This window comes from Gorilla gorilla, chromosome 7 (assembly GCF_029281585.2).
Source record: "Gorilla gorilla gorilla isolate KB3781 chromosome 7, NHGRI_mGorGor1-v2.1_pri, whole genome shotgun sequence".
NCBI classification, from domain to species: domain Eukaryota; kingdom Metazoa; phylum Chordata; class Mammalia; order Primates; family Hominidae; genus Gorilla; species Gorilla gorilla.
The window spans coordinates 29,553,790-29,579,409 of NC_073231.2; the positions used below are offsets into that span (position 1 = coordinate 29,553,790).

Sequence of the window (25,620 nt, forward strand, 5' to 3'; positions counted from 1 at the left end):
ATCAGGGATAAGTGATATCAGAATCTGGGAAAGCCAGAGGTGAGGGTGGAGGGGAAGAAGCTGAAAGCCTCAAAGCAAGCATCGTTTTCACCTTGGTGGGGTGAAATTTCAGGACAGGATTTTACCTGAATGCCACAGCTGAGGAGGAAGGTCAGTTGCAGCTTTAGGCGATTTACCAGCTTTGAGTAACTAGTCAGTTTAGGAAATGATTAGGGCATTAAAGCTAAGGTTTAAGATAAAGAAAGAAAAGGCCACCTAGTTGAGATCCAACTGGTTGGACTCGGGTTTATGGGAAAGAGAGACAGTGGTTATGGTTGCTGTGGGACAAGGTCTGGAAACAAATTCCTGAGGGACATAGCAGCTGGCAGTGGGCATAGATGGAAATCCCAAATGCCTCTTTCTTTTGACCCCTCTGTTTTAAACAGGGTAGTGTGGCTGATTTTAGGTCATGTGCCTGATAGCAGTGCAAGGGAATATACAAGAGGTAATTGGGAGATAAAACTCGGGTGAAGTTGTTACTGGGGGCACTCATAGTGTACACAGGAGAAAAATGTCATGGAATGTTTCATTAGCTGCATCCTTGGATTAGAAAAAACACCTTTCCAGAGCCTCCTTCCTCCTGCCCGTTAGGTTACCTGGGCATCGACTCCCCTGTCTTTGAGATAGTTAGCTCCCTGAGGCCAAGGATGCTGGCTTGAGTTGGTTTCTTCACAGCATTTAACATAGTGCCTGACACATAATAGTCTCTCTATTTATGCTAAATAAATACAATCCTCAAGACTTGACATCAGCTCTGGAATAGTAGAGTGGGAATGCTGCAGAAAAGATCCAGAGAGGAAAGAAGGCACCGAGATGTTAAAATGCAGCTTGTTGACAGAATACTTGGGATTGTGCAGTGCTGCTATTTCTATTTTTCACTTTTGGCAGGTATTTATTATTTCACTGATAGGAGACATCAAGTTCCAGCATTTTAATCCTGTACTTGAAACCTACATTTACAAGCACTTCAGCGCCACTTTGGCATATGTGTAAGTATGATCTGAAGGAACTACATGTTGTTGGATCTTTGGATTTGTACTCTTAGGACTGGATTGTTGAGAAACGCGACAGACCTATTCTATTCAGTAAATGTGCCTGTTAAGGCAGAACTCTTATTCTAAGCTTCCTGGTGGAAAAAGGGAACCATCTAAGTATTCTAACTCTGGAAAGGGGGCTAAGATCAGGGCCTTCATTCTGGATCAGGCGAAATCTCCTTAAGAATCCAGAATAGGCCAGGCGTGGTTGCTCATACCTGCAATTCCAGCACTTTGTGGGGCTAAGGCGGGAGGATTGCCTGAGGCCAGGAATTCAAGACCAGCCTAGGCAACATAACAAGAACCTATCTTTACAAAAAATTAAAAAGTTAGCCAGGTGTGGTGACACACACCTGTAGTCCTAGCTACTCAAGAGCCTTAGGTGAGAGGATTGCTTAAGCCCAGGGAAGTCAAGGCTGCAGTGAGCTGTGATCATGCCATTGCACTCCAGCCTGAGTGACAGAACAAGACTTAGTATCTAAAAAAAAAAAAAAAAAAAAAAATCAAGAGCAAAATCAATAACAAATGACTCAACCCAGGATCTCAGAGGTTGAATGTCAGTGGGATTGGCGTGGGACATCAAGGAGATCAAACCATGGATTAATCAAGACCAAGTTTGATAAAAGAAAAGGTCATGCCCTCAACCCTGTACCACAAATGCTTTGTAAAATGTATTACTTACAGGATATGAGAAGATTTCGTTTTCCCATCTTTTGCATAAGAGGCAGTGGTCTCTACCTTTTTGGTAGTGCAGCCTGCCTTCTATCATTGGTTTATGGGCCCCTGACTAAGGAAAGCAACTGATGTCCACTCCACATTCCTCCCCAGAGCACTCAGCTCACCATGGCATTGTATGTGCCTGCCACACCCACCCGTTGCCTTCCAGTTATTGTGCAGAATGTGATAAATAGTGATAGGAATGTAGCTGGATTGGTCCATGATCTTCTTATGACAGTGGCTTAAGCCACATCATGTAGATTGCTGCCCACTGACTTGTCAGCAAGAACACCAGTGACAGTGGCCGTTCCACCCAGGAGCCTCACATCCAGGTGGGCAATAGCTACAAATGAGGAAATCCCATCACTGTGATCATACCGAGCCAAATGCAGCACTCCAGGTGGTAGTAATCTGGGTTTACTTGCAAGACTTGATCAATTCTATATGTTTCCTTTTTAAAAAATAATAATTCGGCCGAGTGCTTGAACCCAGGAGGCAGAGATCACGCCACTGCACTCCATCCTGGGCGACAGAATGAGACTCCATCTAAATAATAATAATAATAATAATTATTATATATGACTATTATTATATTATTATATATGACTATTATTATATATAACTATTATTATTATTCTAGGAAAGCTCAAGGATCCCCAGAAGGAAAGTTTAAGATTAAAATATCAGTGCCCTCCAAAGTCTAAGGGATAGCACAAAATGAAGACCATTCCTAGCCCAAAAACTCTAGAAAGACACAAAGAGCAACCTATAACCCCAGAACAGCTTTATCTGTTGAATGCTTAGAACCGTGAATGTTCTGGAGAGTGAGCTCCTCTGTCTTCACTCCATAAAGTTTCTATCTGGCTCCATATTGATGGATCCCAATGGGTTGAGGCAGAATAAAAGGAATTAGGCTTCTTTTAAGTCAACTCCTGTAGGCAGGCATAATCCCTCATTTATGGGAGCATCTGAAGATGTCAGAATTGCATACCAGAGATTAAAATATCCTAGCAATTTGGGTCACTTCAGCCATTTCATTTCATAACCCTCCGGTTTAATCCCACAAAGGGAAAGAAACCTTTTCTAGTATTTCTCAGCAGAAGGTAGTTCCAAACCTAGATGGCAGATGAGGAAACTTAATTGGAAAAGAGTTAATTTTGCTGTTCAGGGCATATTTTAGAAGATATAATTAGTTATGACTTCTACTTCCAGGATGCCATGTTCCCCTCTTAGATAACTTACCCAAGCCTCAGAGTATCCTGTTGCTCATTGGCTTAATTTTTCTTTCTCATTCTTCTAAGGAAACTCTCCAAGGTACTGAACTTCTATGTGGCTAATGCAGATGACTCCAGCAAGACTGAACTGCTTTTTGCTGCGTTGAAAGCCTTGAAGTACTTGTTTAGATTCATCATCCAATCTCGAGTGCTCTACTTGAGGTAATGTTAACTGCAGTGAAGATGTTTAGATTATCAGCTGTCACTCTGTGTGCTTTTTCCCTCACTCTGCACAGTGGTGTTCAGCTCTGTGAGCAGTTAGTTCTTAGAATTGCCTTATTTCAGAACTGCAGGGCTGAAGATGGATTTGGGCTGTGTGTCTGTTGGAGAAGGCTCATGAGAAGTTTTTGTAGATCAGCAAAATTCTGGGGCAGTAATGACCTCAGGACTTGGGGAAGCAGATTCCTATGGAAAGATTGTACCTAATACAGCAGATGACTTCATGACAATATTGAGTGTGCAAATCTAGGATCATAATCTGCTGTCGCTAGCAGAAGCAGCAGTCATCTCGGGGGAGGTGTTTCCTGAGATGAGTGTTTCCTTGTTGACACTGTGCTTTGCTACCTGGGCAACTAAGCACTAGAGATAGGATTATTCCCTCTTTGGATTTCTAGCATAACAGTTCCATCAAAAACAGAAGAAACCACAAAAGAGCAAGTACCTTTGCAGGGAACATTCACAACCCCAGTGACTTTCCTACCCTTCAGAAATAGCTGTATTTCCAAACTGTTAAAATTTTTTTCTAAGGAAGAAAGAAAAGGTTTGTAGAATTGAGCATATGTATTTTTAAAAGAAACTTTATTGAAAAAAATAAAATTAAAGGCAAACAACCTGCAAAAAGGTTACATATAGTACAGATGAAAGGTTAATAGCTTTTCTCAGTTAAAGCTTTTATAAATCAGTAAAAGAATGATAAATAGCCCTAATAGAAAACAAAAACAGGTAATTTACAAAAGAAAAACTTAAATGGTCAATAAACTTTTTAAAAAATTTCATACTATCAAAAGAATTTTGATACACACGCACACACATGCATGCACACACACACCATCTTTTACCTATACATTTGAAAAAGATTAGACATCTTTGTCCTTGATGAGATTGGGCAAAAATTGGTCCTGTATTTCAGTTTTGATGCTAATGGAGATATAAATTCTTCAGGATAGAAATAGATAGTCTGAATAAAAACAAAAAAGAAAATTTTTAAGGGAAAGGAAAAAGTGTCACATTTGTCCAGTAATGCCTCATCTAGAAATTTATCTAATGGAAAAAAAAAATCTATCAGGTATGACAAAAATGAATGTGAAAGTATGTACATTCAGTCATTTCAAATGTAGGGTATGTTAGTGAGGAAAGACGACCATGATAGATTCTTTTTGAGATGGAGTCTTGCTCTGTCGCCGAGGCTGGAGTGCAGTGGTGTAATCTTGGCTCACTGCAGCCTCCACCTTACAGGTTCAAGCGATTCTCCTGCTGCAGCCTCCCGAGTAGCTGGGACTACAGGCGTATACCACCATGCCCAGCTAATTTTTTTGTATTTTTAGTAGAGATGGGGTTTGACATGTTAGCCAGGATGGTCTCGATCTCCTGACCTCGTGATCCCCCCGCCTCGGCCTCCGAAAGTGCTGGAATTACAGGCATGAGCCACTGCGCCTGGCCCGATAGATTCTTAAATGATAAAACAAAGGTATTAAGCATGAGTACAGTATGATCTTCCTTTTAAAATAATACAGATTTGAAATATGTATAGTAAAGAAGACTGGATAGATCACATGCTAAAGTGTTTTTTTGTTGTTGTTTCTTTAGAGTTTTTTAGGGTTTTTTGTTTTTGTTTTTGAGACAGGGTCTGGCTCTGTCACCCAGGCGAGAGTTCAGTGGCACGATGTTGGGTCACTGCACTCTGCTTCCCGGGCTCAAGCGATCCTCCAACCTTAGCCCCCCAAGTAGCTGGGACCAAAGGGCACATCACCATGCCCAGCTAATGTTTATATTTTTTGTAGAGACAGGGTTTCTCTATGTTACCCAGTCTGGTCTCAAACTCCTGGGCTCAAGGGATCTGCCCACCTCCGCCTCCCAAAGTGCTGGAATTACAGGCGTGAGCCACCGTGCCTGGTCTGAAATGTCAATAGTATGAAAACTTCATGTGACAGGGTTGTAATTTATTTTTTCATTCTTTATGTTTTTATTCTTTCAGCATTTTATTTACATTTATTATTCTATTTTTATGTGCTATTTTTTATATTTTTTTGAATTTTTAAATGAATATGTACCTTTCTGATTATTTTTAAAAAATGTTTAATGACTTGAAACCCATCTGGCTGAATGACTGTCCCTCCTTTCCAGGTGGAAGTGGGCAGTGTTTTCCCCACACATAATTTATGCTCAGTCTCTGTATTTGCTTTCTTTTCAGAAGGTCTTCTTTTAAAGTTGTTTCATTATATTTTCCAGTTATGGTACATTTCCATGTATTCAGAATGGTTGGGGCATGGAGTGTTCGACCAAGGGAATATTCTCTTACCCAAAAGTTTGTATGTATAGTAAACCCTGATGTCCAAAAATCAGTATCAACTTTAAACCACAGAAAGAAAACCTGAGTGTGAAATTAAAATGTATTTTCTTATGGATGGTTCACTAGTTCATTTCCTCGTCATTTGTTGAAACACATCAGAGTCCTCATTCTGGACACCAGATAGGACAGTAAAGGATGGTGAGTGTGGAAAACAAAAGGTTAGGGCAACAGAGGACCCATGAAATTGACTAGGAGAGTTGCTTCATTACACATTGTCTGTGATGGCCTGCGTGTGGTTACTTTTCCCTTATATGTTATTAAAGAAGAACCTGAGCTGGGGAAGAGACTGGCAATGTGCGTCCTCTGGTTGCTTAGATTTAATGGTCACTTCAGTGCACTGGCCATGTCTGGAGGCTGCAGTGGAATGTCACCTGGTCCCTGGGCCCCCTGTTGCCTTCATCAGAGCTTAAATCTCTCTTATGAGCTCATTACCTGGCTGGATTTCACCTCAATCAGCAAAACACCAAGAAAAAATTGTAAATTGCTCCCAATAGGATGTTGAGAAGCTTGATCTTAATCCCTTAGCCCCCTATCATTAGTACTTAAAAAAAAATTAAGTCACATACGTAGAGTGCCAAGTGTTCTGCATTGGTGCAGGGCTTTTGCAGCATATGTGACCAGGCTCCCACTGTGATGGTGTGTGTGGGTTCCATGGAGTTCAGGGAGGCAAGGAGTAAAGAAATCAACCCCTAAATGAAGGCAGTGTTGGAGTGGTGGAACCAGCAGGGAAGGCTGCCTGAGCTGAGCTGGGTGGAGGAGGAGGTGGTATCATGTGAGCTGAGACTGAAAGATGAAGAAGCAGCCTCCAGAGATGTCAGGTAAGGGTTAGAGGGAGCAGGACCTGCCCCAGGCAGGGACCTGTAGGGCACCAAATGTGGATGCGTGAGGAGTAACGAGAACCCAGTGTCGGGAGAGAGAGCGGGAGTGGCCAGCAAATAGTAAATGATGTGGGGCCTTGTAGGCCATAGTGAGGAGCTTGGATTTTATTCCAAGTGTAGTGGGAAGCCGTTGGGGGACAACTAGAGAAGTAATAAAATCTGGCTTATATTTTAAATGATCATCTCATCTCCCACATGGAAAATGGATTATCGAAGGCTAAAGGTAGAAGCCAGTGACCACTTTAAGAGGCCATTGTGGTTTAAGTGTGAGATACTCCAGCCCCATCTCCGAGGCAGATGGAGAGAATGGACTGATCCCAGCTCATAGGATTTGCTGTTGGGTTTGATGGGGCAATGAGACAAAGGGAAGAAACATAGATAACATCTAGGTTTGGGGTGGATCAAGGTTCGAGGTGATGCTGTTTGCTGACATTTGTAATACTTAGAGTTGAGCAGGGAAATCAAGCGAATTCTGTTGTAGGTGTGTTAATTTTGAGATACTTTGGGGACTACATTGCAAATAAAGTTCTTTTCTAGTTCTGTAAAATGGATGAATTGAGAATTACCGTTAACCCTCTGATTAACGATCTCAGTGAAGTTCATATTCTTTGGGTACTATATAAGGTATAGGTGAATGGAGGAGATGAATTTAAATGTACATGTGTGTATTTGAGTGTGTGCATGAAATTTTGAATTCAAGCCATCCTATTCTTGACCAGTTAGTGGTGAAATTGCCACCTATTATATGTGCATATGCACTTTCATTTGGGACTTTTGTGTGTCTTGGAAAGTGCCCAAATCTCTCTTGATTTCTACTTATGAGAAAGAACCCACTTTTGAGTTGATGGACAGATCTTTTGGAGACAAGTAGAGTACTTTAATTAAGGCAAGCATGTATCAGTGAAGACTAAGGGGTCTTGTCCTGGAAGGCCCTTATGGTAGAGCAGGCCAGCATCGGCACGGGCATTTCAGTGGCTAAAGTGGAACAAATATTTTTGTAGGCTGGGTTGGGGATCAGAGCCTTTCCGGGTTGAGCGGCTTCTCTAACCCATTGCCTGAAACTTCAGATGACTGGGGCTTAATTAGGTGAGTCAGAATGATTAGGGTGATACAATGAAGGAGAAGTGAGGGAGGCAACAAATCTATTTTAAAATTTCTTTTAACAATGGAAAGTCCAACTGCTTTTCTCTTTTTCCTATTAAGATTTTATGGGCAGAGCAAAGATGGAGATGAGTTTAATAATTCAATTCGCCAGTTATTTCTTGCTTTCAATATGCTGATGGACAGGCCTCTGGAGGAAGCCGTCAAGATCAAGGTCAGCCTGGCGGCATCATGGGTAACTTTTCTTAGGCTGTGGTAAGGATGTTCTGGGACCACTTAGAATTGGCCATCATGAGGGAGAAACAAAGTGAATCATGGTTCATGCATAGCTTATGAATTTTAGTATGATTTACAGAAAATAAAGGAAAAAAATCCATTTTAACTTCTACAGAGCTTGTATTTTCAAATGTCAACTTGCCAAAGACAAACTACCCAATTAGACATCCCTTGAAAGGCCATTGTGAACCCTGTTTGACCCCATGATTTCAGCAAACTGATCCCAATGCACTACAGGTGACAAATTTTTATTTTTTGTCCCTCGTTTTACCCAGAAGTGCAAAGTCACCATCTTTATTATCATAGTTTTTTAAAAAAATATGAAATACATAATCCCTGAAGGCTCAAATGTGAACTTTACGATTAATATTTATTTTTTGCTCTTTATGGCCATGTTGCAAGAGAGGCTTCAAGAATTTAACCACCTCCTTAGGCAGAGAAATGAACTCCAAGTGGACAGAGCCTGCTGGCAGTAGAAACCAGAAAGCTATACCCCCTGGCATCTTCAGGAAAAGCATTTTAGGAGATCGTGTAGAGCAATGCCAGCTTTCCTTTTTATTGTAAGGGTATCTGTGTCCAGTTCCCTATATAAGTTCCAAGCACAGCCTTTTCTTCCTGGGATCAAGCAGTAAATACTGTATTTGTCTTGCCTGGCAACTGAATTTGCCTTTGGTGTTTTTCTTACAGGGGGCAGCTTTGAAGTACCTTCCTAGCATAATTAATGATGTCAAACTTGTATTTGATCCTGTTGAGCTCAGGTAAATAGCAAAACAAAATTTTGTTCCTTAACTCTAACAGAAACAGCTCCCCTGCTTGTCTGGAGCCTGGGCTGCTACACCTGGCTTTTATTTTTCTAAGAAGTATTAACTGAATACCTTTTTGTGCTCAGTTCTGTGGAAGATGCAAAAGAACATCCAAAACCTGCCCTGAGAGAGGTTTGCACTTTCTCTGGGAAAACAAGACATGCAGACAAAAAATCGATTACAAAATATAGTGTATAATGACGTGCTTCCAGCCCTACTCCTAAGTATCCCAGCAGTGCAAAGTCAGACTGCAATCAACATGAGAGTGGAGTTGCCAAGAAAGCTGTTTTCATAAAGGCGGGTCTGGAAAGTGATGATGGACGTGGGTGTTCTTTGGCAATTTAAATACTCAGCTCTAAGGCAGAGCCCTCCAGTAAGTGAGGATAAAGTCTCCCTTGCTGCCATGTCATAAACTCTCAGGTCATTTTGTAGTTTTCCAGGTAAATCTCTCCATGCCCAAATCTCAGAGTAGAGGAGAAAAGTTTATAATGATGCCTTCAATTTGGCAGAACGAAGACACTACTAACCCTGAGGTTTCTCTCCCAGCGTGCTCTTCTGCAAATTCATTCAAAGCATTCCTGACAACCAGCTGGTTCGGCAGAAACTTAACTGCATGACCAAGATAGTAGAGAGCACTCTTTTTCGACAGTCAGGTAAGTCTCCTTCAAAAATTGCTGCATGAGGTTGCAGTGAGCTGAGATTGCACCATTGCACTCCAGCCTGGGTGACAGAACAAGACTCCTTCTCAAAAAACTAAAACAAGCTGCTGCATGCTAAGATGCAAGCCCCATTTCTGCAGCTAACACTTGAGTTTTGTTGTTTGTTTGTTTTTTCTTGTTTTTTTTTTTTCTTTTTTTTTTTTTCTGAGACGGAGTGTCGTTCTGTCACCCAGGCTGGAGTGCAGTGGCGCAATCTCGGCTCACTGCAACCTCTGCCTCCCAGGTTCAAGCGATTCTCCTGTCTCAGCCTCCCGAGTAGCTGGGACTACAAGGCACCTGCCACCACGCCCAGCTAATTTTTTTTTATTTGTATTTTTAGTAGAGACGGGGTTTCACCATGTTAGCCAGGATGGTCTTGATCTCCTGACCTCGTGATCCACCCGCCTTGACCTCCCAAAGTGCTGGGATTACAGGCGTGAGCCACCGCGTCCGGCTTGTTTGTTTGTTTTTTAAGACGGAGTCTCACTCCCTCACCTAGGCTGGAGTTCTGTGGCACTGTCTCTGCTCCCTCTAACCTCTGCTTCCCAGGTTCAAGTGATTCTCCCACCTCAGCCCCCTGAGTAGCTGGGATTACAGGTGTACACCACCACACCCAGCTAATTTTTTTTTTTTTTTTTTGTATTTTTGGTAGAGGTGGGGTTTCACAATGTTGCCCAGGCTGGCCTCAAACTCCTGACCTCAAGTGATCTGCTCAACTTGGCCTCCCAAAGTACTGGGATTACAGGCATAATTACCGTGCCCAGTCAGCACTTGACTTTTCTTTTTTAAAAATGTCATTAATATTCTTGCCAGTTGTTTTTTGGCAACATTAATATTGTTGCCAGTTGTATGTAAGGACCTCCTGGGAGAGTGGTTTTAAGGAGAATCTAAAGTCAGCTCGGTATTTCCAACAGTTCCTAAAAGAGCAAAATCATGTGTTCCTTAATCTTTAATTAGAACAATCTGCAAGTGGTTCATTAATTAGAGAATTTTGTCTTTAAAACAGGAACCTCAGGAAGTAACAAGCAAGTAGGAAAAAGATGACCCTTTTAAAAGAAATTCTTCTTCTTTAGTCTATACTTATTGCATGACCTTAAAAACCAGGGAACAGGGAAACAGCAATGTGTTGGATCCCACAGGAGAGCTGGTTACATGCATCCCTTCTCAACCCCACGTTCAGTGATACCACATTAGTTGCTGGAAATTGACCATGGTGGAAATATTTACACCAGGATAACTGGCAAACATGATAAAGCAAGCGTTTTTTTGTTTTGTTTTGAGATGGAGTCACACTCTGTCGCCCAGGCTGGAATGCAGCTACATGAACTTGGCTCACTGCAACCTCCACCTCCCAGGTTCAAGCAATTCTCCTGCCTCAGCCTCGCAAGTAGCTGGGATTACAGGTGTGCACCACCATGCCCAGCTAATTTTTTTTGTAATTTTAGTAAAGCCAGGGTTTCACCATGTTGGCCAGCTTGTCTCAAGCTCCTGACCTCAGGTGATCCACCCACCTTGGCCTCCCAGAGTGCTGGGATTATAGGCATGAGCCACTGCACCTGGCCAAGCCTTTTTCTTTAGGGGGTAGACTGGCAGAAGCCAGATTACTAGTATTCTGCTGGGAGAGGAGTGGGACGTGGAGGGGAAAAACTCTTACACTGATAAAATACTTTTCATTTTGTAAGTAGAGTCTAGCAAATAGCCACCAAGTGTTTCTGTCCCAAAGCTGATATAAACAGGAGGTCCAGCACCTGGGCCTTCCCAATAAACTCAAGACTTGCTAGAGTGAGGCAGCCACGGAGACTTCTTTTGGGGCTAACTACCTGGTCAGGGGCTCCCAGAGTGTGACCTCATTTTATGTATGTATATTGCCTGGAGATCTGAAGACCAGCAGGTCTCCTCAACGTTGAACAAGTTGAGTGGATTGTTGGTGGGAGAGCCTTCCTGGCTTTGCCCCTGGCTAGTTATGTAACTGGACAAATGAGTGGCCTTCTCTAAGTCTCAGCTTCCAGTTCTGTGGAAGGAAGGACTTGAGCTAGATCGTATCAGTAGCCTCCTTGGGCTCTGATATTTTCTGACACTATGAATTTGCACTTTGAAATTGCAAATGTTCCTAAGACACAATTGGAGGTAGAGGTAATGCCTGCAAAAGGTTAGTGAATGCTCATAAGTAGAAAACATTTATTACTAAAGCAAATTATTACTAAACATTTTAATATGCTTTGATAACTTTTTAAGGATACAGAAAAGGTAATTGAGATAGTAAAGATAAGGTGTTTGAGCAGAAGAGCAAGCATGCACTGGATAGTTCTAATTAGAGTGTGATCACTGTTAACAGTCATTTCTATAGCATTCAGAGTACCTGAACTCATTATAAAATGTGTTACAATAGCAAAGATCTCAGAAGACATAATAGGTCATACCTTACTTTCTGAAATCCACATGCCTGCACAGACATGAGCAGAATGTCATTGAAATGTACTAGGGAAGCTCAGTATTTATAGGAACTTTATTTATAGGAACTTCTTTCAGTAAATTTTCTCCATTAGGTGAAAAAATTTTTGAAAAAGAAAATCTATAACTTACTTGGTTTTATTTGTTTCATATGACCCTCAATTTCGTGTATTAGGTTGGCATTTTGAAAAGCTAGAGAAATTATTAAATAATTTAAACATTTTGCTAAGTTCCCACCTTCAACTGTGAGAAGGGTCATTTTTTTTTTTTTAATTCATTCATCTTGCGCATTGAACAAGGGTAAAGTTCGGCGCCTAAAACTAGGTGTTCCTGGGTGGGCTGGAGGGGCTGCATCCCTGCAGGGCTGATTGCAGAGCTTAGAGCTACTGGTACTGGTCGAGGGAGAGTTGCAGGAAGGAGACAGGCAGTTCAGGAGGTGGCACTGCTGTGTGTGAGCTGTCTGTGTTTTCCTTCTCAGAGTGCAGAGAAGTGCTGCTGCCACTGCTGACGGACCAGCTCAGCGGCCAGTTAGATGACAACTCCAGCAAGCCTGACCACGAGGCAAGCTCGCAGCTTCTGAGCAACATCCTGGAGGTGCTGGACAGGAAGGATGTGGTGAGTTGAGTCATCACTGATGCTGCACAGAGTTCACGCTGGCCCCTTTGCACCAGACAGGAGTGACTCCATGGCCTTCCTATTCTCAGGTAGTTTCCAGCTCTGGTATTAGGGCAGGCTGTGCCCATTTTAGAGATAATTAGGGAGGCCAGAGCCTCCAGTGCAAAGTCAGATTACTGCTGGGGCCTTCCGCAGGCTGATTTTCCTGGCTTGCCCAGTGTGCGCACTATTGAGATCCCTGTGACTATTTTTTTTTTTGAGACAGAGTCTCGCTCTGTCGCCCAGGCTGGAGTGCATTGGCGCGATCTCGGCTCACTGAAAGCTCCGCCTCCCGGGTTCACGCCATTCTCCTGTCTCAGTCTCCCGAGTAGCTGGGACTATAGGCGCCCGCCACCACGCCTGGCTAATTTTTTTGTATTTTTAGTAGAGACGGGGTTTCACTGTGTTAGCCAGGATGGTCTCGATCTCCTGACCTCGTGATCCACCCATCTCGGCCTCCCAAAGTGGTGGGATTACAGGCATGAGCCATCGCGCCCGGCCCCTGTGACTATTCTTAAGAATCAAAGACCTGACTGGACATGGTGGCTCAGGCCTGTAATCCCAGCACTTTGGGAGGCCAAGTCAGGAGGATCACTTGAGTCCAGGAGTTCAAGACTGACCAGCCTGGGCAACTTAGTAAGACTTTGTCTCTCTAAAAAATAATAATAATAATAATAAATAAAGAATCAAAGGCCTTTCTGTTTTTATGCAGACACCTCTTCCTTCTTATCCTCTGATGCCTAACAACCTGATATTTCTGAGCTGCTGAGAAGTTCTCATTTCCATATCCTCTTGGACACTGATACTTTCTCTGGAACCTAATGGAAATTATGTTTTCTCATCTTGCGTTTTCTCTGTGACCTGGCCCCCATCCCTCTTGAAAACATAGGGCTAAGGCCGGGCGTGGTGGCTCACGCCTATAACCCCAGCACTTTGGGAGGCCGAGGTGGATCGATCACGAGGTCAGGAGATCGAGACCATCCTGGCTAACACGGTGAAACCCTGTCTCTACTAAAAATACCAAAATTAGCTGGGCGTGGTGGCACGCGCCTATAGTCCCAGCTACTCGGGAGGCCAAGGCAGGAGAATCCCTTGAACCTGGGAGGCGGAGGTTGCAGTGAGCCAAGATTGTGCCACTGTACTCCAGCCTGGGTAACAGAGTGAGACTCCAACTCCAAAAAAAAGAAAAAGAAAACATAGGGCTGAACCTGTCTGGATTCACCATGTCCTAGAAATAGTGCAGCCCACAGGCCTAGCAGAGCCCCCACACAGGAAGCTGGAGAACTTTGCAGAATGTGTTCACTCGAACAGTTGAGGGCTGAGAAAAAAAAAGCATCTTACCATAAATTATAGTTACCACGTCTGTGGTGGTTTCGTGGCACAGGTGTTCCCACAGAACAGGAAAACCACTCTTTGTCGTCACCTGAACTCTTTATCTTTCCAGTATCTTGGGATTCTGTCCTACCAAAGGATATGAATACTACACCTTTTCCCATAGCTAAACCGTTAGTTCACTTGTCAGGGTCCACCACCGTTTGACTACAGCCCACCTTTTCTCCTGCTGGTTTGCACTGGCATGTCTACATTTCTGTGAATCCACATTGCAGCCTCAGAAGTATGTGAGGGTACCATTGCCATCTCTAGCTGCTCCGCCAATCTCTGTCCCTCCACTTCCCTAAGCCCCTATAGCCCACTTACTCTTTGCACTGCTTACTTGATATTTATTCATTATAGATCATTCCCCCTTTTTTTAATTAAGTATGTTTATAGAAACCACATTATAAAATGGAATACATTTTCTCAAAGCATGTTGCGATTGGAGATTTGGTTCCTAACCAAGGACTTTGCACCAAATACGTTAAGGTGACCAATCACGTCATAAACTCAATACTTTTTTAAAAGTAACTCTTATAATTCAATAATTCCTTAAAATAATAAAGTAAAGCTCCACGCCCTATAAATTTGGCAGCAATGTACCTGGCACATTGGTTTAGCCAGGGATCAGTGTTCTAGAAATCATATGTTTATTATCCAAAGTTAATGTAAAACACAAGAATCGGAGCATTGGATTCTAGTCCCAATATTACCACTCTGCAGCTATTTGTCCTTAGTCAAATATCTCAGTGCCTCAGTCTCCTAACCCAGTCCATTGTATGTAGGAATTGTTCTAGACGACCTCTTTGGTCTCTTCCACTTCTGACCCTATTGTTTAATACGTCACATCTCTACCAACCTTCTCACCACCCAGAAAGACTCTTTGGAAATGACTCGAATGTATTTAAATCCTGTGCAAGGAGATTTAAGTTAGCTTTTTATTTTGGTATTCCCAATATTATGTTCCCTGTAATGAGCAGAGACATTCAAAATTATCGATCTTGGAGCTCTGGTAAAGTAGTAAATCCAATCGTTTTTTGTCCATCATGATGGTACCTTTTTTTCTTCATAAACATTTTGAAATATGTGCACTAGTTCAGTATCTCTTCCCTTATCCTCTCATCTCCTTAGTTAACTCAAAGCTCTAATTACTGACATTTGTTCTTCCTGCCTTTTGTTTTATTTTTTTAAACATTGCAGGATTCCCTCCTCTCCCCAAAGCTCTGTTTTGGAATTGTCCTCGTTCTTTCAAGTCCAGCTGCAGTAAGCGCCTCTGTGAAGTTGTCTCTGGTGTGGTCCTGCCAAATTCTACTCATTCTTTTCATGCTCCCTTTGAGTTTCTTTTGAGGATTTTATCACTTTGTACATTGAGTTAGGAATGCAGCTCACAAATCCTTGGGAAGCTGCTCTTATGCTCCAGGCACTGGGATCAGCTAGGGCTATGACAGTGAACTAGAGAAGCAAGCACCCTACCCGCCAGGAGCCCACCTTCTAGGGAGATTCTTGTGTTATGCTTATTTAAATGTATGTCCCAGCTGGGCGCAGTGGCTCACGCCTGTAATCCCAGCACTTTGGGAGGCTGAGACAGGTAGATCACAAGATCAGGAGTTCGAGACCAGCCTGACCAACATGATAAAACCCCATCTGTACTAAAAATACAAAAATTAGCTGGGCGTGGTGGTACACACCTGTAACCCCAGCTACTCTGGAGGCTGAGGCGGGAGAATCGCTTGAACCCGGGAGGCAGAGGTTGCAGTGAGCCAAGATCGCACCACTGCACTCCAGCTTGGGCAACAGAGCGAGACTCTGTCTCAAAAAAAAAAAAAAAAATTTATGTCCCACTCACCCCCACCCCCACAATAGAAATCTCTAAAGGCTCAGAGGAGCCTTATTCATTTCATACCCTCCCCACAGGGCACAGCATGTGACTTGCACAACTATTTAGGGCCACACTAAGGAAATGTTATGTAAATGGAAGTGAAAGCAGCATCTCCTGGAGAGGCTGATTTTATGAATCACTTTCATTCAGGGAAATGGGAAACAAGTAAATGACTAATAAAAAGTGAAGGAGGAAGAGAAGAAGGGACAGAGGGAAGCAGAGAGGGAGGGTGGACCCCAGATACTTGATACTGTAATTAAAATACATATAGCCATACCATAATTGAGAAGTCAAAAAACAATAGATGTGGACATAGATGTGGTGAAAGGGGAACATTGTTACACTGCTGGGGGAATGCAAATTATTAGTACGACAGCTATGAAAAACAGTATGAAAAACTATGAAAAACAGACTGTGAAAAACAGGGAATGCAAATTATTAGTACGACGACTATGAAAAATGTTTAAAGAACTAAAAGTAGAAGTACCATTCAATCCAGCAATTCCACTCCTGGGCATCTACCCAAAGGAAAATAAGTCATTATATGAAAAAGACACATGCACGTGCATGTTTATAGCAGCACAATTTGCAATAGCAAAGATATGAAACCCATCTAAGTGTCCATTGACCAATGAGTGGATAAAGTGTGGTATATATGCATCATGGAATATTACTCACTCATAAAAAGGAACAAAATAATGTCTTTTGCAATAACTTAGGTGGAGATGGAGGCCATTATTCTAAGTGAAATAACTCAAGAATGGAAAATCAAATATTATATGTTCTCACTTATAAGTGGGAGCTAAGCTATGAGAATGCAAAGGCTTAAGAGAGATATTATGGACTTTGTGGACTTTCCGGGGAAAGGCTAGGAGGTGGGTGAGCGATAAAAGACTACGCATTGGGTACAGTGTACACTGCTTGGGTGATGGGTGCACAAAAATCTCAGAATCACCAATAAAGGACTCATCCATGTAACCAGAAACCACTGGTACCCCCAAAACTATTGAAATTAAAAAGAAAATTCCTATAGCCATAGACAAATCCTACCTGATCTGACTTCTATGTGGAATCTAAAAAAGTTAGACTCCTAGAAGCAGAGAGTAGAACATTCTTTACCAGGGGCAGGATGGGAGATGTTGATCAAAGGGTAGAAAGTGTCAATTATAGGATGAGCAAGTTCTGGGAATCTAATGTATGGCATGGGTGGCAATAGATGTGTCAATTTGACCGTGGAAATCATTACACGATTATGTGTATCAAATCTTCATGTTGTACACGCTGGATAAGTACAGTCTTTGACAGTTAAATTTGTAAAAGATAATAAAAATGTTAAGCAAAAAAATACAAATAGCAATGATTTAGTTATTTGAAGCATTAAGCAGGAGTTTCAAAATATCTATCATAAAGCAAGGACAGATAGAGGCTATGAAAAGTCAAGTTGCATGTGGGTAAGTCGGAGCCAAATGAGGGTAATATCTAGCTACAAAAAAGGAAAGAAGGTGAAAGAAAGAATGTGTACATCAGCCCTACTAATTCCAGTAAGAAAACTGTTACTGTCCTCCTTTTGCAGCTATGAAAACTGCAAGCTCAGCGAAGTTGAATAATTGCTCAAAGTCACACGTGACAGAGTCAGAATACAAAATCCTTGTATTAGTCTGCTCAGTCAGTCTTCTATAACAAAATACCACAGACTGCGTGGCTTAAACAACAGACATTTATTTTCTCACAGTTCTGGAGACTGAGTTTCTGAGATCAGGGTGCCAGCGTGGTTAAGTTTTGGTTAGGTCTCTCTTCCCAGCTTGCAGACAGCTACCTTCTTGCTGTGTGCTCACCTGGTGGAGAGAGAGATCCACATCTGTGATACTCATTTACTAAGAGCATTCATCCCGTCAGTCCAGGGCCCCACCCTCATGACCTCATCTAACCTTCATTACATCTCAAGAGCTGCATCTCCTAATACCATCACGATGGGGGTTAGGGCTTCACATATGAATTTGGAGGAGACACACATTTACTCCATAACAATTCCCTTGACTTGAATTTCTTGTTTTTTTCCTCCAACACAGAAGGTGGTAAGAGTTTTGTGTTTTTGCCTTTAATTTTCCACACATGTGCCTAATTGACCTGAGCAATTCTTTTATTTTTATTTTTATTTTTATTTTTTTGAGATGGAGTCTGGCTCTGTCACCCAGGCTGGAGTGCAGTGGCGCGATCTCAGCTCACTGCAAGCTCCACCTCCTGGGTTCCCGCCATTCTCCTGCCTCAGCCTCCCGATTAGCTGGGACTACAGATGCCTGCCACCACGCCCAGCTAATGTTTTATATTTTTTAGTAGAGACGGGGTTTCACCGTATTAGCCAGGATGGTCTCGAACTCCTGACCTTGTAATCCGCCCGCCTCAGCCTCCCAAAGTGCTGGGATTACAGGCGTGAGCCACCGCGCCCGGCCTGACCTGAGCAATTCTAATCTGCTCAACCTCAGAACAGAATACGTCATGCTAATGTGGGTCCCCCAAAACTATTTGTTGAGTCGGTGGCCACAGTGAGCTCTCAGTGAACCTGAGTAATCTGAGTTATTAGGAAGGCACTCGTCCCTGCACAGCCACATTCATCTTTTAAGTGTTATGACTGATCATTTTCAACTATTTTCTTCATAAAGTTATATATTATTCTGTGAGACCATTTTCCACTTTTGGACAAGAGATTGCTTTGTAGGGAAGAGCCAGAAAGAGATCTAAAGACAAAACTCATCTATCTGAGGTTCCTTAAAGAAAGTGAAACTGAGTCAGAAGGAATGGAGTCAAATCCTGTGTTCCCCGCAGGGTGCCACTGCGGTGCACATTCAGCTTATAATGGAACGGCTGCTGAGAAGGATCAACCGGACAGTGATTGGGATGAACCGGCAGTCTCCCCACATCGTGAGTATCTCTTTGTTGGATCCCACGGCCGCTGCTGTTTCTCTGTCCCCTTTGCCTATCGGGAGGCCTTCGGGGCCAGTGGCTTGAGACTATTCTTCACATGGGCCTCTCACATCACAGGTCATTGGTTATAACCTTAGCAGATCTTGATTCTGACATGGATTTTCTATTGAGAGAAAATAATCCAGCCTAGGCAATATAGTGAGACCCCATCTCTACAAAAAATTTAAAAAATTAGCTGGGTGTGGTGGTGACACGTGCCTGCGGTTGCAGCTACTCAGGAGGCTAAGGTGGGAGGATCACTTAAACGTGAGATGTCGAGGCTGCAGTGAGCTGTGATTGCACCATTGCATCCTAGCCTGGACAACAGAGCAATAGCCTGCCTTTGAAAAAGAAAAAAAAAAAAAGCAGCAAGCAGGGAGGGAAGGGAGTGAGGGAGGGAGGGAGGAAGGGAGGAAGGAAGGAAGGAAAAAAGAAGAGAAAAGAAGAAAAGAGAAAAGAAAGAAAATGATCCAGTATGAACCACCCAGCCCCTTTGGTTCAAGGAAGAAACCAAACATTTTAAAGAACCTGTGGTTAGCATGCTTGTGGAAAGGCCATTGTTGGTCTGGCCTCTTATTTTCTGTGCCCTCTATCTAAATAGATGCCGGGTAACAACTATGATAGAGGCCATAGGTAGCTGTTGAAAGGCTAAGTGGTGTCATCATTAAAGTGAAGCATCTTTTGCTTCCTATATTAAAAGCTTCCTATATTAAAATCGAATTAGATTTTAATTAGAGGACATAGGAAAAGAACTATTTCAAATTCCTATCAGATAAGAAAAACTCATTTATTTCACAAATACGTATTTAAAAACTGCCGTAAAACAGGCACTGCTCTGGACACTGAAAATGAACCCATAAACAAAACAGAAAAATCACTGCCTTTGAGAAGCTGACATTCCAACAATAACGACAGCAGTTACAGCAAAATAAACTACATAGTGTTAGGAGGCAACAGGGGCTAGAGAGAAAAAAAATGAGCAGGATAAGGGAAGTGAGGGTGGGGGAGTCACACCTTTAAATAAGATGATTAGGAATTTTACCAGAGAGGGTAAAATTTGGGTAAAAACTTGAGGAAGGTGAGGGAGTGAGCCATGTGGCTATCTGGGAAGGGTCTTGCAGGGAGAGGCCACAGCCATAGCAGAAACCCTAAGACATTCCTGGTCGGAACCTATAGGGTGATGGAGCTGATCCTAATAAGAATAAAGAGAAATGATTGCAAGTAAAACTGTCTTTCTGCTGGATTAAAACCCAATCTCTGAGCCGAGGAGTTTGAGACTGGCCTGGGCAACACAGCAAGACCCCATCTCTACAAACATTTTTTTAAAAATTAGCCAGGTGCAGTGATTAGTGCCTGTACGCCCAGCTACTCTGGAGGCTGAGGCAGGAGGATTGCTTGAACCCAGGAGATCAAGGCTGCAGTGAGCTCTGATCTTGCCATTGCACTTCAGCCTGGGTGACTGAGTAAGACCCTGTTTCAAAATATAAAATAAAACAAAATAAACTAAAAATCCAAGCTCATCCAAAACATAAAAGGATTTAGATCTTGTATTAGTGGATTATCAGTTAACTAGACTAGTCCTACATCTTTTTCTCAAGGAAATGTCTGAGGGAACAAAGGCTAATATGGAAATTGGAGAATTCCTCATGTAAAATCAAGGCTTTTATCTTTAGAACAGTCAGATTGTTGGCAAGGAAATACTATTTTTTTTTTTACCAACAGAAAGAGGGAATAAAACCTAAAATCTATCAATTACTCTTTATTTCTAGGCCCTGATAATATTGCTGTTAATCACTTGTGCAAAAATAAAGTCTGTAGCTTAACTGATCTGTCTTTTCCACCCATTGACTATTGAAGGGTAAGAATGACTTAGGAAGCTGGGCGCGGTGGCTCATGCCTGTAATACCAGCACTTTGGAAGGCTGAGGCAGGCAGATCACCTGAGGTCAGGAGTTCGAGACCAGCCTGGCCAACATGGTGAAACTCTGTCTCTACTAAATATACAAAAGTTAGCCAGGTGTGGTGGCGCACCTGTAACCCCAGCTACTCGGGAGACTGAGGTAGGATAATTGTTTAAACCCAAGAGGTGGAGGTTGAGGTTGCAGTGAGTCAAGGTCACACCACTGCACTCCACCCTGGGTGACAGAGTGAGACTTTGTCTTAAAAAAAAAAAAAAAAAATGACGTAGGAGAGAAAACTAGTCAAATCACTTATATGTTTTATATGTTTAAAAGTTGGGAATGTTTTAACAGCATTGCTTCACTAATCCCTTTATAATTTACTGAAATTACTAACAGATGGGGTGCAATTTAGCAGATCAAGATGGAAAAAAACAGGATTGAAGAACATTGCGTTATGCTAAAACTGATATACTTTTAGAGTATTTTACATATTTTGTGAAATTTAAGAAAAGACAATGTACCATTAATTGCTATTGCCAAGCCATTTCTATCATACATTATAAAGAAAGATTGATATGGGAAATGATATATTGGTTTATAGATAATTACATACTTGAATTCAAATTTACTGAGCTCCTTTTAGGAATCAGATTGCATGTTGTCTCCCTTGTTTAAACTCACTCAAGGACATCAGCTCCATATGTTTGAAGGGAAGGGCAGGACTGGATGTAAAGGCAGCAGTACTCCCGCCGTGCTTCTGCTAAAATGAAATGATGAGAGTGGGAATGACTTAGATCTATGGAATGATAGTGGTGCCAAAAGAAGCAAAGTGAAGTGGGAATGATAAGCATAAGAAGGAAAAAAAGTGAGGGGAATATGTACAGACAGGCACAGACAGTCGCGAAGAGAGATGTGGAAAAAGAAAATCTACATGGCTTGATACAGTTTATTCCAGATATTCAAGAATGGTTAAATATTAGGAAATACATTTATAAAATAATATCAATTCAATAAAAGGAAAAAAGCCTTATAATTTTCTTCATAGATGCCAAAATGATATCTGATTATTGTTACTTTTTTCCCAAATCAAGAAGAGGAGGGAACTTTTTAGCGTGAAATCACCAGGCATCATGATACTCAATGGTCGTTAAAAAAGGGAATCAAGATATTTAGGCCAGGCACAATGGCTCACACCTGTAATCCCAGCACTTTGGGATGCTGAGGCAGGAGTATTGCTTAAAGCCAGGAGTTTGAGACTAGTGTGGGCAACATAGCAAGACCCTATCTCTACAAAAAAATTAAAAGTTAGCCAGGCATGGCAGCATGTGCCTGTAGCCCCAGCTGCTTAGGAGGATGAGGCAGGAGGCTTGCTTGAACTCAGGAGATTGAGGCTGCAGTGAGCTGTGAAGGTGCCACTGTGCTTCAGTTTGGGCGACAGAATGAGAGCCTGTCTCTATTTAGAAAAAAAAGGTATTTAATTTCAACACTGTTGTTTAGCTTTTTCTATAATTTCTAGCCAATGTAATAAGAAAAAGATACTAAACATAAATATTGTAAAAGTAAAAATAATTGTCATTATTTTTAGCTGAAATGACCAGCATATCTACAAAACCCAAGAGGGTTTACTCAAATTTTAGTAAAACTAATAAATAGTTTATTAAACTGACCTGTTTACTTATTTTGTTTTGAGACAGGGTCTCACTCTGTCAGCCAGGCTGAGTGCAGGGGTGCTATCTCGGCTCACTGCAACCTCCACCTCCCAGGTTCAAGTGATTGTCCTACCTCAGCCTCCCAAGTAGCTGGGGTTACAAGTGTGTGCCCTGACACCCAGCTAATTTTTGTATTTTTAGTAGAGACGAGGTTTTGCCATGTTGGCTGGGCTAGTCTTGATCTCGTGACCTCAGATGATCCACCCACCTTAGCATCCTAAAGTGCTGGGATTACAGGCATGAGCCACTGCACCCAGCCTCTAACCTGTTTTAAAATAAATGATATTTAATGCCCGTTCTTTAACAATGGAAGCTATTTAGAGATTATAAATGAGAAATTCTATTTAATTTAGTCACAAAAATATCAGAGTAAAAATAAATACTAGTTACAAATAAATAGCCAAATAGAAATAATAATGGGGCCTGGCGTGGTGGCTCACGCCTGTAATCCCTGCACTTTGGGAGGCTGAGGCGGGCAGATCATGAGGTCAGGAGATCGAGACCATCCTGGCCAATATGGTGAAACCCCGTCTCTATTAAAATACAAAAAAAAAAAAAAAAAAGTAGCCAGTTGTGGTGATGCATGGCTGTAGTCCGAGCTACTTGGGAGGCTGAGGCAGGGGGAATCACTTGAACCCGGGAGGCAGAGCTTGCAGTGAGCTGAGATCGCGCCACTGCACTCCAGCCTGGTGACAGAGCGAGACTCCGTCTCGAAAAAAACAAAAAATACATAATAATGGAGAGCTTGCCTGTCAGACTTAGTGGACACATATCAGCAGAACAGAACCATGATAAGTGAAAAGGAGACTTTGGATTATATGAACATTTCATTACCTTTCTAAAGGGAAAATGAAGGTTTTTAGTAAATGTTATTTAGAAAATTAGTTAACAATTTGGGGCTGGGTGAGGTGGCTCATGCCTGTGATCCCAGCACTTCGGGAGGCTGAACCTAGCAGATTGCTTGATCCCAGGAGTTGGAGACCAGCCTGAGAAACATGGCAAGACCCTGTCTCAAAAAAAATACACAAAAATTAGCCAGGCATGGTGACATGCGCCTGTAATCCCAGCTACTCAGGAGGCTAAGATATGAGGATCACTTGAGCCCCAGGGAAGTCGAGGCTACAGTCAGCCATGATCGCCACTGCACTGTAGCCTGGGTGACAGAACGAGACCCTGTCTTAAAGAAAGAAAAAGAAAATTAGTTAACAATTTGGAAAAAATTTGTTCAACTTCATGCTATAACCACAAAATAAATGTCAGAGTGAAGTGTTCAATTAAAAAAAGTTGTATCATAAAGCACTAGAATAAAATAATAAATAGATAACTGATTTGAGGAGGAACAGGATTCATGGATTTTTTATAGTTAAAATACAAGAAAAAATCGATTTTACTAGATAAAATTTTAAATCCCTATATATGAAGATTATATATATATATATATGCAAATTAAATGTCAAGTCCCAAGCTTTAAAAAGTTTTGTAATATAGGTGACAGGTGGCTAATAAACTTAATATACAAAAGCTATTATAAGCCACTAAGCAAAGATATTGTTTTAGTAGAAAAATGAGTAAAGAATGGGTGCAAACAGCAACATGAGAAAGCTAAATGGCCAAAAAGTTCATGGACAGACTGTTTAATTTAGAGAAAAGGAAATGAAAGTGCAAAGTGAGATTAAACCTCTGAGTATTAAACCTCGGTGTTAAATTCTGAGTATTAAACCTCTAATACTCAGGATAGGCAAGGTCTTGGAGAAACAAATTGTGTTAGACACCGTTGGGAAAACAAGCTATATGATAATTTGGCAATATATATATCAAAGGCCTTAGTACAATAAGTTTACACTGCTTTATAATTGAAAAAATAAACTTTTTTTTTTTTTTTTTTTTGAGACAGGCTCTGGCTCTGTCACCCAGGCTGGAGTGCAGTGGCAGAATCTCGGCTCACTGCGTCTCTGCCTCCCAGGTTCAAGCAATTTTCCTGCCTCAGCCTCCCGAGTAGCTGGGGTTATAGGTGCCCACCACCATGCCTGGCTAATTTTTGTATTTTTAATAGAGATGGGGTTTCACCATGTTGGCCAGACTGGTCTCAAACTCCTGACCTCAAGTGATCCGCCCACCTTGGCCTCCCAAAGTGCTGGGATTACAGGTGTGAACCACCCCACCAGGCCTAAAAAATAAACTTTTTAAAACAAGAGAGACAGTCTAAGGCATACGTTCAGAAAGAGATAGACATGGACAGTCTTTCATTGTTCTGCTTGGGGAATCTTTCCCTCTGTTTTAGAAACAGCTGTATGTTCATCTGTCCTGTGCTAAATTCCTTTGTGTTATTTTCATAACTGCATGAATACAGGAGGTTAGCACCCCTGGATCTTTACTCCCTGTCTAAAAAACTAAGTCTATAATTTACATTGTTTTGGTCTAGGGGATAGCACCTTGAATATGTAATTCCTGAACTCACAAATGGAAGCAATGTTAATGAATCATCTAGTTATTGATTTTTTTCTCTTCAAGTCAGGGTCACAATTCACGTGGGTAGTATGTTGGAACAACTGGCTGAAGGGCTCTGGAGTTGGAGAAGTGGTATCAGGTTGTATTAGTCCGTTCTCATGCTGCTAATAAAGACATACCTGAGACTGGGTAGTTTATAAATTGGGTAGTTTATAGAGGAAAGAGGTTTAATTGACTCACAGTTCAGCATGGCTGGGGAGGCCTCAGGAAACTTACAATCATGGCAGAAGAGGAAGCAAACGTCCTTCGTCACATGGCGGTAGCAAGAAGTGCCAAGCAAAAAGGAGGAAACCCCGTTGTAAAACCATCAGATTTCGTGAGAACTCACTCACTCTCACGAGACTAGCATGAGTGTAACCGTTCCCATGATTAAATTACCTCCCACCGGGCCCCTCCCACAACACATGGGGATAATGGGAACTACAATTTAAGATGAGATTTGGGTGGGGACACAGCCAAACCGTATCACAGGTATTCTAGCAGGGAGTTTTCATCATCATCGCTTGCACTCCTCTCCTCCATGCTCAGTGTTGCCACCTCTTTTCCTGCTAGCTTTCTTCCCCGTTAAGATTTGTTTAACTAATCTAAGTATTTCAGACATTTCTCCATGGAATTCTATACTACAGCTCTGTCTCAACAAGAAACCCAAAGCCCCACAAGTTGTTACATCTTCACTGGTAATCTCATTGAGGTGTCCTGTCTATAGGATTCCACACTTCATAGCTGTTAATGAGATTTCTTCACTCAGACCTGGAAGGAGGTGGTTTGAAGCAGAAACCGCAAAGCACGTGGCCT

The 25,620-nt window shown here is 42.0% G+C and overlaps 1 protein-coding gene across 2 annotated transcripts in view; it reads left to right on the forward strand.

Annotated features, from left to right (window-relative positions):
- The window catches only part of DOCK5 (dedicator of cytokinesis 5), a 231,636-nt gene that overhangs the window by 149,158 nt on the left and 56,858 nt on the right, over window positions 1–25,620 (forward strand). For both annotated transcript variants that reach the window (XM_004046801.5, XM_055348267.2), the window contains exons 21-27: window positions 928–1,028; window positions 3,092–3,226; window positions 7,715–7,826; window positions 8,576–8,646; window positions 9,238–9,344; window positions 12,319–12,455; window positions 18,571–18,666. In XM_004046801.5, the coding sequence (XP_004046849.2) occupies window positions 928–1,028; window positions 3,092–3,226; window positions 7,715–7,826; window positions 8,576–8,646; window positions 9,238–9,344; window positions 12,319–12,455; window positions 18,571–18,666 (759 nt within the window). The remainder of the gene's footprint in view (window positions 1–927; window positions 1,029–3,091; window positions 3,227–7,714; window positions 7,827–8,575; window positions 8,647–9,237; window positions 9,345–12,318; window positions 12,456–18,570; window positions 18,667–25,620) is intronic.